The 13292-nt window shown below is 44.0% G+C and overlaps 1 protein-coding gene across 1 annotated transcript in view; it reads right to left on the reverse strand.

The window, feature by feature from the left end:
* The window catches only part of PICK1 (protein interacting with PRKCA 1), a 90397-nt gene that overhangs the window by 20153 nt on the left and 56952 nt on the right, over window positions 1-13292 (reverse strand). The window contains exons 9-11 of the mRNA XM_085622090.1: window positions 12283-12416; window positions 8339-8431; window positions 2989-3039 (exon numbers count right to left, since the gene is read on the reverse strand). Of these exons, the coding sequence (XP_085478216.1) occupies window positions 2989-3039; window positions 8339-8431; window positions 12283-12416 (278 nt within the window). The remainder of the gene's footprint in view (window positions 1-2988; window positions 3040-8338; window positions 8432-12282; window positions 12417-13292) is intronic.

Below are 13292 nucleotides of genomic sequence, written 5' to 3' on the forward strand. Positions count from 1 at the left end.
TTAAAATATTATTTTAGATCCACTCGCCTTCCCAATGCTTATCTCTTGTCTTCTAGTTCTCCAAGGTTGTTTTGCATTTAGTTAGACAAGAGCACTGCTATTACCACTTTTTAAAATGAAAAAGAAAAGCAATTTATATTTCTCACAGTGCCATAAACACAAACTGAAACTGCACAGCCTGAGAGGAAGTCTGCCAGCTCCGGGAATTTTTAAATGTGCATGTGTGTCAGTTTGACACCGCATTGTAACATTTCTATATGTAGATGTACATGCAAGGCCTTTTCAGAGGCTACATTTCCTTTATGTGTCAACTTAAGAAGTGATAAAAATGGTGTTTTCAGCCAAATGTACAGTTTCAATAACTTGTCTATTAAGATGCATTAATAAAAAAAAAGGATAGAAAATGGGGACTCGATTAGTCATATTTGCTTATTGCTTTTTTCATATTAAAAATATACAATAAAAATGTTCTAGGAAACCGAAAATGTGTGGAGATATTCTAATGTTTATGGATATCGCAGAGAATTTAATGACAATACAACTAAAAGCAACATATGTGCAGGGTATACAATTGTTTTACAAATTAAGTCAAGTTCAGGGTCAGCTCTTCAATATCCAGTCTCTACCGTTATATGACACTCCTCCAGATTCTACTCTCAGTCGCATCTTTCTGAGCCAATTAATGCTTACAAGGGAATATGGGTCGGTATGTGTGGGGGCATAACTGAGGGATAACAGTTAAACAGTCACAATGCTAAGTCATTTGTACTAGCTGATAAGTCTAAGCACAGTTTCTTAGCCTTGTGAGGACATTTAGTGACTTCAGTAACGTAAGGGTAGAAGGACACCAGTAGCTTACATAAACAATTAGAAGTTCTCCATTCAAAGCAGCAGGGGAGCTAAAGAACAGGGCACATTTCAGAGTACATGGTCTGCACATAAAAATTTGACAAAGCACAGTGGATGGCATAACAGTACCATTCATCCTTGAATGGAAGCAAAAGCACAGAAGCAGAGATTTTGAGTATTAAGCGTATATGATTAGAGAGGGAGGGATCAGAGAGGGATCCAAAGCAATCCGAGCATGCATACAAATATGCAAAGTCCTCAGACAAGCATTAAAGAACCAAGGATGAAGGGAAACCATGCAAACATAAAAGAAGCTGCTATCAATCCTACAAGGGGGACAAGTAACACAGACAGGTTGCAGGTGCGTAGAAGCTAGATACAGCCCGGTAGGGCTGGGGCCAAGGCAGTTGTCGCCTCCAGTTTTCTCTGCAGGGATGTCTTTTTTCTTCTTAGGTCGTCACAGATCTAGTTTCTCGGTCTGGGGGAGCTACCTAAATACTTCTAAGATGTAGATGCATTTTAGGGGGAGCAGAAGGTAGGGCCATTGGGCACCTTACCTGGGGTGATGACACCCTGTATTATGCCACCCTCCTGTGGGAGGGGGCATTTGAGCTAGCCCTGATTGGAGGGGTCCCCCCATCTTCAAGATGGCATGGACTGAAAGATGTGCTTCATCTCGCCTCCCCCACCTTAGGGGTTGAGTTGGCAGAGGTGGGCACACCTGCTATTCTCCTGAGTTTTCCCAACGGTTTTTCCATCCAAAGTCGGGGTGTAAACCAGGGGCAGCCATCAGCTGCTAGAAGCAGAGGCTGGGGGTTGCATTACAAAGGCAGCAGGCCTTTGAAGCTTCTCCCTTCAAGCACTGGCCCATCCTTAGGAGGAGATGTGACACCTCTGCCCAGGATGTGCATTGTTTCTGGTCCCAGAGAGTAGGGGCTCTCCACCTAGGGGCCAAGATACATGTCTGGTGGTGGCTGGCTGCTTACAGTCAATCAGAGGCACACCAGGCGTGGTAGGTTTTCAGGGGGCATCTCTGAAGTGCCCTCCAGGTCATGGTACAATAAATCACACACTGGCATCAGTGTGGATTTATTGAAGAGTAGTTGGTACCAAACACTCCTGTGTTCAGTGAAGCCATCAGGGTGCTGTGGAACTCGAGTTGTCGAGTTTCCAGCCCATGTACTCTCTATGGCTGCACTGGCACTTGCAATATGAAGACATGGACCCCGATATTGTAGGGGCATATATGCTCATGCAGATATGCCCTGACCTGTGGTATAGTGCACCCTGCATTAGGGCTATGAGGCCTGCTAGAGCGGTGACTTACCTATGCCTTCAGGCAGTGCTGGCTGACATGGCACCCAGGTAGGGTGCCATGTCGACTTTGTCGTTTTGTCCCTCACAGGGGCATGCAAGCTGCAAGGGCAGTGGCATGGTGCCAGGGAGAGGGTTCCAGGGGACCCTCTAAAGCTCCCAGGCACCCAGAGTACCATTTACTAGGGACTTTCACCCCAGTACAGAGATTTGGGCCTAAATCCATTGTTTACTGTAGCACAGGGTCTTTACTGAGCTTCACTGTCTTGGGGCCTGATAGGTTTGTGTCACCTGCCAGGTTATTTTATGACAACCAAATTATGTACAATTTGTTTAATGAACTATTTTTTTTTACCAATAATCAATTTAGCATTAACTTATAAGTAATACATGTATTTTTTAGTTCTGTTTTATTTAGTTTTGCACTTAGCTTCTGGTCTTCACATCTCCTCTGCGTTCTTGATTACTAGTTTTATTTCTGGTCTTTGGGCGAAGCTATGATGGTCTCTTTAAAGGTGTTTTCTGCATCAATATGTGATTCTAGTAGGATGTAGGGTTTGGCCTTACCAATTACTACTTCCTGGGGCCATGGACTGACTGTCCAACAAATCCCTTAGGCTAGAATGTACCTGCTGCAAAGATTCAGCATAAGCAGTCTTGATTTCCACTGTCAAATCAGGGTTAAAAGAGACTTAAAGCTTCATTCAGTTCCACAGGAGGTATCCTGCTCACATGACAGGATCCCCCCCACACAAAATCTTCTGGCACATGCCACCAAAAGCCGTGAATAAAGAGATACACAAGCAAGCCATCACTTCTACTTACAATACAGCTGTACTCCTCGTCATCCATCTCCTTCACCTTCAAGCAGTAGGACTACAAAACAAAGCCAATCCAAATATTACCAACAGTTGATCTTCTACTGTGCTAATCTCAAACCAACACCATCTTCACCGTAAGCAGCCAATGTCCCACCCTCAGTAACATATGTATGGCTCCCTGGACTAATGAGCACCGGAGTTCACTTATCCTACTCACACACACACGCACACAATGGCAACAGATCAGTGTGTGGTTATGCAGTGTACGTTTTGAGATAGTTTAATTGCAGGGATATTAAAAACTTCCTTTCCTTCCCTGGTTGAGCCCTCATTTTGGAGTACAGCTGCATAACTTTTAATCATGCCTTTCAGGACCAAGAGCCAATGAACATGACTGGGGCATTGTCCATAGGATCAATGTACTGAAATTTATTTTATCTTGTCAGGAAGCCAGGCTTATGGCATAACTTTGCTAGTCATCCCCTCCAAAACCAGCACTTGACCGATTGCTGTTTAGCAGCCAATGAATCCAAGATAATAAAAATAAAAATGTTACTTACCTTAAAAAGATCTTCATTGCCTCTCAGTGACAAGCTGATTTTAACTCCTGGTCAAAAATGTGTGTTGAGCTAGGAATCTGATAAAAAAAATTAAGGTCATTCCGTATAACGCTCTTAGCGCATTTCCAGTTCATACCCTTTACAAATTTCTCACCCTTATGCCAGGTTGTATGACGTTGTAACGCATTCCGTTGCAACGCATGCCTTTACCACGCATGCGTTACAACGCGAATGCCATTGCCACGCATAACCTTTACCACGAAAATGCCTTTACCATGCATACCTTTACAATGATTTTGGTTTTAAAACCATGCATGATGTTGACATATTCATGGTAAAGGCTCCAATCCCCTGCCCCAATTCAGCGCTTGGATTCCGCTGTCCTACAAGAATCTTTTTTCTCCACTAGATGGCACTTGCTGCATATATATGCAGTTTACTTTCAAGAATGTTCTTTTTTTAATTCATTTTTAAATTATTTTCGATTTAACAATTAATTTACAAATAAAAAGTTCCTTCACCCCCATTCCTTTTTTATAAATACCCCTGCCCATAAAACTTTAAATTTTGCCCTGTGTGTTGTTTTGAGGGGGGGGGAAAGGGGGGGAGGGAGGAGGATCTCCCCAACCTCCCTTTTTAAATTTTTCCTTTAGCACACATGCCTTTACTACGTATTTCGTAGTAAAGGTATGCGTGGTAAAGGCTTTTTGCGGTAACCACGCATGCGTTGTAATGCATGCGTGGTTATGGTAATGCGTGGAAACGGCCACGTTGTAGTGGCCGTTTCCCGCCTTGGCTTTGCTTGGTGCCTGCTGATCCAATCCACTGACCACGACAAGCGCACCATTCTCTCCCCAGTACTCTGGCCCTTTTAGTATTCAAGTTATTCACCGTTAATATTAAGCAATCTTTTCTATAGCACCCCATTACCCATCCATGTGGTTTCTAAGCACTGTAATTAAGGGGCGTTGCCAATGCTCCATTTAAAAGTACTGCATTTACCAAGCTCGGAAGGATGGAAGGTGAAGATCGGCAGGTCACATTAGATTTCAGTGACAAGTCTTAACTCACTGAATAATCATGGCAATTTGCCTCTTCCCTTTCCTGATCTGTCTCTGTGTAACACAAGTAGACTGTGGTCTTGTGAGTCAGTTCAGTTACGTAGTCCCTCAATGTCCCAAGATTATGAGCCCATGCACTTCTGCATCACTCTGTGCTAAGTGCATCTAGTTTCGTTTGTTTTTGCTTTCACCATGACTTCCAGTATTTCTGCCCTTGCAGTGTATCACTCATGTCAATCCTTGCCACATTTTATCTCCTTTCCAAGGTTTAACCATGTCGTCCCTACCTTCGTACCCTTGCTCTGTAGCAGAAGGCTGCTCCTTTACAGCACTGTTCTTTCCTCATGATAGAACGGAAAAGTCCATTGCATGGTGATGGAAATGTTCCCTTGCCTGGAGTGCCTAACAGCAATGATGTCTGAATCCCTGGTGCTGAATTTTGTTGTTATGAGCGAACAAGAATCATGCTTGTGTGCCATGCCATAGGCTGGTCTCACAGATTGCGTATATAGTGTAGTGATCAATGAAAGTGAACAGGCCTTTCTACATGTATCACTGTAGTGAGGCCTACATACCCACTCATGTAAAGTTCCACTGCTGTGTGGTTAACTAACCCTTGGCCTACATCAGATTAGTATGCAATGCTGTGCATTGCATGTGTGCTATGTGCATGTGCTGGGTGTAGGTGTGCCTGTGAATGGTGCAACACATGGAAGATTCTGGGTTCCATTTAGGGAGAACCATAGTTAGCTGGAGGAGTTTGGGGAGGTAGAAGAATCCCCCAGACAGATTTGTGTATTACTGTGAACGGGGTGATCACACTACCGGAAGAGCGAGCCAGGCTCTTCGGTATACTTCAAAATGGTGCTCTTCGATTCAGCGAGGTCACTGAAAAGGGGTCTGGGCACATCTCAGGAAACAGATGAGGCTGATGATAGTACCATAAAGAGTATGACTGAGGCCCTGGGGTAACATTTTGATATGCATAGTACTCAGGCTAACATCCAGGTATGAACTTATAGTCACTCCCATGGCCTGTATGTGAGCTATCAGATTTGGAGTTGCTCCTACTGTGACTAACTCATTTACGGAGGAAGGGCAAGGGAGAGTACACTTCAAAAGGAAGCAGACCCCCAACATATACTTCAAAGACTCTGACCCTAAATCACATTCGGTGTCTATAAATGGACTATAAGAAGGGGAGCTCGAGGCCCCTAAAATTGTCAACTGTGAAGCAGCTAGTCTGACTGTGCGAGGAGGAGAAGCTCTGCAAGACTTGTGTCTTTGACCAGGACTGGAAGCGAAGGCCTGCCAGACTCCCACTTGGGCGCGGGACATGAACCATGGAATCCAAGACCACCTGCCCCTGGAACACCAATGCCTTCTTGCTTGCCAAGACCAGTGAGGAAGAGGAGAGCGCTAGAGGGAGTGAGGTCAAGTAGGAGACTGTCGATTGGATCTCTGAAGCGAGGTATAAGGAGACTGCTTCTGCAACAACTGGTTTGTAGCCCATGTGCGGAGTGTTGTCAGTGACCCCCGTATGCCAGGCAGGGCCAACATGTGTATTGTTGCTATGTCAATCTAGTAGTAGCCCGTGAGCGGAGTGAGGACAGTGACTCTCTATGCCAGGTAGGGCCACCTGGAAAAAGGCAAGGAGAGTGGTCTGGTAGAGATCGTCGACAAGAGGAAGAGCTCACCGTGGTAACTCGTGTGGGCCTGAATCTTCACTTAGGATCTGCACCAAAAGCGTCAAATTAAACCACCTTCCTCCGTCCTTAACTATGGAAACCTACCAGAATCAGAGAACCGCTGAGGACACACGGCTTCTGTTCCCGCAGGACCGTGTTTGTGGAACTTGAGGACACACAAGTGTTGCCCCTCCAGGACTGCCTGTGCGTTTCTCAAAGGAGACGCCTGTGGCAGCCTCTGCACCCACGAGGGAGGGTCTCATGGAGATTGCGGTAATGCAGGGCCTGCTAGTGCAGGTAAGACTGACTGACAGGCTTGAAAGCCCAGAGGGAAACCTGTCTGCCATGTAGCGCTGGAACACTCTTGACTTTAATTGGAGCCAGTGTCGGACTCCAGAAACTCAGACGACTAGTGGGGCTTAACCCGAATATTGCCCATAGTGAATGGGCAATAACCACTACTGTTAGCGAGAGGGGCATGGGATTCAGGAAATCATCCATTGAAACACTAGAGCCCTGATCTCTGGGACTGCATACTGTTTGTGCAGCCATATTTTACTTTGTGATGATATACAAAGAATCATTTTTCCATAAAAGCAAGTATTTGACTGGACAGTCATTTATTGCTGCTATTGAACATATTTTGAGTTGTGATCCTGTGTTCAATCTCGGTTCCTGCCCCGCCCCGTTACCGCACCCCCAAGAAGTCTTGGACTGATCGACATGCTCTCCCACTGACAGTAAAGTGCTGAAGGGGAACCTGGTCCAGTTGCTCAGGATCCATAATAGGCTGGGCTCTGGGACATCAGGAGCAAAAAGGCCTCAACATCACAGTTGGGCCCAGTAGCTCCAACTTGCCCCATGGCCCTCTGAATGGGGTTCTAACACCTCAGTACAACTGCTTCATCATCCTCAGGTTCCTCATAATGAACAGTAATGTAGTGTTCTTTTCTATAAATCTTCATGTCACACCCACGCAGTTTCTATGCACTCTAAATAATATGTTACTATTGCTTGATTAAATTGTAATCAGTTTACTGATCTTGTACGGTTGAAGAACAAGTCTGCCTTGCAGGACTCAAGGTTGCGACTAGGATACATTTGATGTCAGCGGCCGCCTTTAAATTACTAAGCAAACTTGCCAGTTTGCTGAGATGCCCTCTACCACAAGGAAAGACTCTGGTCTTCTCATTTCTCTCCAAATTAAGTTAACTGCTCTCCTTCTATCCTGAGATCATCTAACCTTGCACTTCACCTACGCCCTGTACTCCATGATCTGTGTGCCTTAATTTCTTATCCCATGGTTATTTCCCTCCCGTCTTTCAGTATTTCTGTACCTGCACTGCACTTGCTCGGTGTCAACCCATCAACAACATCCCTTATCCTTTCACATATCATTTCTAACTCTGTACATTTGACCCATGCCAGATCCCTGCTCCCTTACTGCACAATTCTTTCCCCAGTACTGCTACACCTTTATCCTCCTCCAGTTCTTGATGATTACTACTCTTTCCTGCAGCATCTAGTTGCACACTGCATTCCTACCACTTTTAAACATTGTGTCAGTGGAGTTTGGGGTTGCTGATGTTCAGTTTCAGAGAGGACCTTGCTTGAAAGTTCGGACTGGACTAGTTCCTATTGAAGAAGGCTCAAAACTGATTAGCATACAGCTGTGTCTATTCTGAGGTGGCATGGAGAGCAAAAGAACGATGAATTGGAATGTTACCCCGAGTGACTGCCAGTGGTCAGACTTACTGCAAGCATTCATTCCTCCCATCACCTTTTGTGTGTTTATTTTATTGGATTTCATCATCAAATTTCAATAAGATCTGAAGGGAGACCCTGAAGGGAGTGAAATTACTGGTAAGGTAGTGGCCCGTCAGAATGTTCATTGCTGCACTTCAAATGTATCCTCCCATCATATTTTGTTTGTCTGGTACAATAAGCCTAAGATATCGAGCAGCACATCTGATCTATACCACTCTTTGCTACTGAGACACAACAAAGGTAAACAATGACACCCGTACGGAGGAAACAATACTCACAAGATACTCAAACTTGACATCCAGGTACTTGCGTATTGTCAGCTTGGTGTCAGGAATGGCTTTGTTGAGGTATGTGTTCAGGTCGTTAAGCATCTATGAAAGGGAAGCAAGGGGGAACACAAAGAATCAAGACATATCAGGTGCTCCACTGGGTGTTACAGATTATCACAGCACAGGTCATCTTAACACTCAACTGCAGTATGTCCTTCTACTATTAAGCCTAAACACACAGCTGTCACATTCTGCATAATTCATGACTTGCAGCACGCACAGGTCTTGCAGTACCAGAACCCACACCGCGCAATTAAGACACATTTTGATAATGCATCGCAGCACTGGCTTCTCTGTCAGTACTGCACCAGGTACAATGTAACTGTAGCACCTGCCACACAATCCTGTCATTGTACTTCCTTTCTCAGTTGAAGCACTCTGAGCACCTATACCTACATAACTGTCTGAAATCAATATGTCAGCTAACTATCGCACCATCATCAAGGCAGAATATTGACTTATCATAGTACAGGGGCAAGCAGTTCTGCCAATGAGGTAAATTGTGATATGAAGCATTGGCTTGTTTTACAGTCCTTGTATGCATACAAAAATGTGCCCAGGCAGTAGGTTTCTCTACTTGAGCACCCTCCTCCATTCTAATAATGGTACCAAACAAGCATTTGCAATGCAATAGGTCTCGCATTTGTGAGCGTTTGAGCTATTGGCATTGTAAATGTTAATGTCTTTTATTTATGTATTTTAAAAGCCTGCAAGCGGTCCATAAACGCGCACTTACAGTCGTTGCTTATGAGAAACAATGCTGGCAGTAACTGCGTCTCTTTTACTGCTAGCCTTTCTTTTCGTAAGCAAGGACTACAAGTACAAAGTGCGTGTTTACGCACCGCTTGCAGGTTTTCCAAACACACTAATAAAAGGCATTGTCATGTACAATGCCAATAGCTCAAACTCACGTAAATACGAGACCTATTGCAAATGCTTTTCTTCATTTTGCTTGGAATGGTGCCCCTTTTTGAGTTAGAGCTGGGCCCATTTCTCCATCCTTCCATGATAGCTCTGGAAGGGATAAATTCCCCTGGGTTGGGGCCTCTTAGGGTGGGCTCCGAGGAGCAGGCTGGGCGGACTCATGACAGGGTTGGGAAGGTGGGGTAATTCGGGTGGAGGTGGTGGTATAATGTAAAAGGAAAGGGTATGTATATAATTAGTATTGCAAGATAGGAACCCTTATGTTTTTTTGGACTGGTGGGACAGGTTATTACATTTCTGTATAGATTAGCTAAGATCATCCAAGCTGGGATTAGTTGTTTAATTTATTTGAACATTTAAAGGCTGTTAAACTCATGTATTGGAATGTTATAGGTCTAAGTAGCCCCCTCAAGAGACGCCTAGCCAAGGAGACACAAAATCTATTTAAGCCCCAGATTTATGTCCCACCGAGATGCATGTCACGTTCAAGGGGTGTGCTGGTTTAGACAACTTAGATACCAAACTGGGGTGGTAACATCACAACAAGCGTCTATAAGAGGGGTTGCGATCTTTATTAGTTTTACTTCACGTTAGGATCCTTTAAAATGATAGCCCATCTACCTAGCATATCAGCTATCATACACAGAGAGATGGATCAAGTTCAACTCACCGGTTGTGGTATTTATGGGCCAAATCAGAATGATCTCGAAGTTTTTGATGTAATTACGGCTGAACTTTTGACCTGGCCAGAGAAGTTACTCAGTCTTGGTAATTTCAATTGTGTTCTTAATTACAGCATAAACACAACTAATGCTAGCACTACCCCTGTATGATCAAAGTTCGACAGGCATTCTTGGCACTGATGAGGGTGCATTGCTTGGTCGATGCTTCTTGGGTACTTGAACGTGGGAGCTCAGTTTTTACCGACTAATCACATGTACATAGCCATTACTTTTGGATAGACTACGCCATCATTCTAAGTGGTTTGGTTTAGGATATGGAGATTGATGTTGGCCCCAAGCTTATCTCTGATCAAATATACAGTTAATTTACGAATATTATTATTACATGAAGAGAATCTAGGCTCCGAATGTATAAACTTAGTTTTTGGATTGATACTTTTGAAATGGACTACGGTGGGCTCGGTCAGATCAGAATATGAAGTATTTGAGGAAATGTAAGTAGTACAATCACAAATGAGTTTTACCAAGAGGTTCAAGTCAGTGCACCAAAACCTACTTTAGCAGTTGTTACACAATAAATCTTTTAAAATACAGGTGGATGCACTTTGCGTAACTTGGGAGAATTTTAAAACAATTTTTTGAGAGAGACCAAAATACCGATTGGGTGCCACACTATTTTTTCATCCCACTTAAAGCCCTTCTTGGGGAGATGCACAACCCAGCACCTCCTGTCTAGTTAGATATACATTCTGCAATAGAAGGTGACGTGGGAGTAGTTAGAGATCTCCATCTGATGCCCTTCGAGCTCCAAAAATATCAAATTATGTGGGGCAATTGTTAAAGAATGTGTACATAGTCGGTTTAGTATCCTTACATGCCTAACTCAGAACGTATAACTTACTTCAATAGACATCCCCAATGCATGATTAGGAAACTCTTCTACAGTTGGCTGGGCTTGGCTTTGGCTCGGCTCTCCCTATGGTAATTTGGTCGCCTCTACCCAAGAAGCAGCAGGTCAAATTGCAGCATAAATGTGCAGTAGCTGAAGTGCCCTTACACAACGCGTTGGGGGCAATGTTGTTATATGTGTCATCTCTAATTGATCTGAAACCTGAAACATGATAACATTTTTAAGGTGCAAATAATGATTGTCTTGCACTCTTCTATTGAAGCTGTATACGATTCCGTGGCCATCAAGTGTGATGCAAACGAGCAGCTTGAGCATCCATACAGGCGCGTGTTGCATTCATTTACAACAAAGACTTGTCTATATGTTCATGCTATTGACTAAAGCCCGAACATGAAAGAAACACTATCCACTGCCTGTGCCTAAACTAGTCCCTCCATTTAGTCAGCGATGCGTAGGCTCTGAACGAGGGAAAAAGCCTATTACTGTACATCACTCCTGCGGTGAGGGCTTTGAGATATAGTTTCCAGGTAGGAAAAATCAGGACCTAGGCAACCAAACAGGTGTTACTGTCAATGAAGGTTTGCAGGTGGATTTTCGACGATGCACAAAATGCGAGCATATAACAGCTCAGTAGACTAAAGCAGTAACTGCAGCGACTTGTTGCTAATGCCAAACTGACAGGTTGGGTGTGCGTGGTCCTCTGTGCAGAAGAGGGGCAGGGAAAATCAGGGTATGACACCATTCTATTGATACATTAAAAAACAAAAACATTCATTTATACTAATCTAAAACAATCCTGATTGGCGGGGGATGGAGAGTGGTGTGTGTGTGCTTGTGTTGGGTGGACTAGTGGATGGGTGGGGTGGGGCAGGAACAATAGGGACGCAGACAACGGGAGGGGGCTGGAACAGGAACCTAAAAAACAAGCTGTCGCCGTGAAAGCGTGGGGCAGGAGATGTGCGTACGCGTGCACAACTCCTGTCCTCTGCACGCGTGCATGTCCTGTCCCCCTTCCAACGAAAAACCGACAAGAATAGATCTCGAAAAGGCGAGCAGCGCATGCGCTGCGTTGCTAGGCGAGACCTAAAAAGCAGCTCAGCCACCTACCATTTAGCCGACATGTGGCATTCTAAGCAACTGCAGCACTGAAAAAACAAACACTGACGCACCCCTTAATCATGGCTTATTCCACCACCTGGTACTTTACTACTGAGAAATAAGTCCAACTCTGACTATACCTCAATCTTACGAAACCACCGCTTCCAGAAGCCCAGGATTTGGGGGGAAAGATGGAATCAACAAACATTTGTGTTTGTTTCAAGGAGGCTTAATCCACCCTCTATACATTCTCAACCTGCCCAGTTCCCTGATGTTACCGGCTTGATGGTCTTTAGCATTCGAATTCCAAACTTCTCAATATTGCGGTGTGCATCGGCAAACTTGACAAAGGCTTCACTGGCAGCAGGCTGGGGTTCCCGTACCCCTATCACTGAGAAGACATCTCCAAAGGCTGTTAAGGTGGAGAAGGAAGAATAAAAAGATTGAAGAGGTCCTCAAAAGAAAGCAGCGCTGGCAGAGCGGGAAAGCAATTTTATGGGAGGCGGTGGCAGAGTGACAACTGCAGACATAATTTCAAAGTTCCTGAGCAATATGGATGTTCACAAATCATCTGAAAAACGGTAATCCAACTGCCTGACAGGCGCCATAAGGTATTGCTAAACATAATATATAACAGTATGTGAAAACAGCACCATCACAATATCAGAATATGTCAAGTGTAGTGCGTTTAAGCAGCACATTCATGTCACCCGGTTGTACAATGGAATAACAGAAACTCCGTACAATGGGACACCTTACACCACAATGGAGAACCTCAATCTTACATAACGTTGCCTTCAGGCAAAAGCATCTATCCAACTAAAACACACACATGCACAGACAGCCACCCACCATGAAGATTGTACACAGGAAAATGGTTATCTTTATTCTCAAGTAACATGCACATTTACAGTGTAAATGAAAGGACTAAGTTGGTAGTTATAAAAAACGGATGTGATAATATTAAATTTTTTCAAATAATATTAGCATTTGTAATTTGTTTTTACTGATTTGATACTAATAGAGCATGTTTACAAAATATACATCTTACTTCTACATGCCTAGGAAAGTAGTTGACTGTGGACACCAATTGTCCATCTTTAATAGTACTAGAGGCATGTATGCATGTCATGGTTACCTGCGAGAATACCTGCCCCACCACATAATTCTAATCTAGCTCACCCCCTTTCCGAAACACACACACACAACAGTTTCATTGCAGAAGCATGTGCATTGGCATTGCTTGCTGATAATATTCACTACCCAATAATCGTTTGCCTTGAGGTGA

Source organism: Triturus cristatus, chromosome 8, assembly GCF_964204655.1.
Source record: "Triturus cristatus chromosome 8, aTriCri1.1, whole genome shotgun sequence".
Taxonomy (NCBI): Eukaryota; Metazoa; Chordata; class Amphibia; order Caudata; family Salamandridae; genus Triturus; species Triturus cristatus.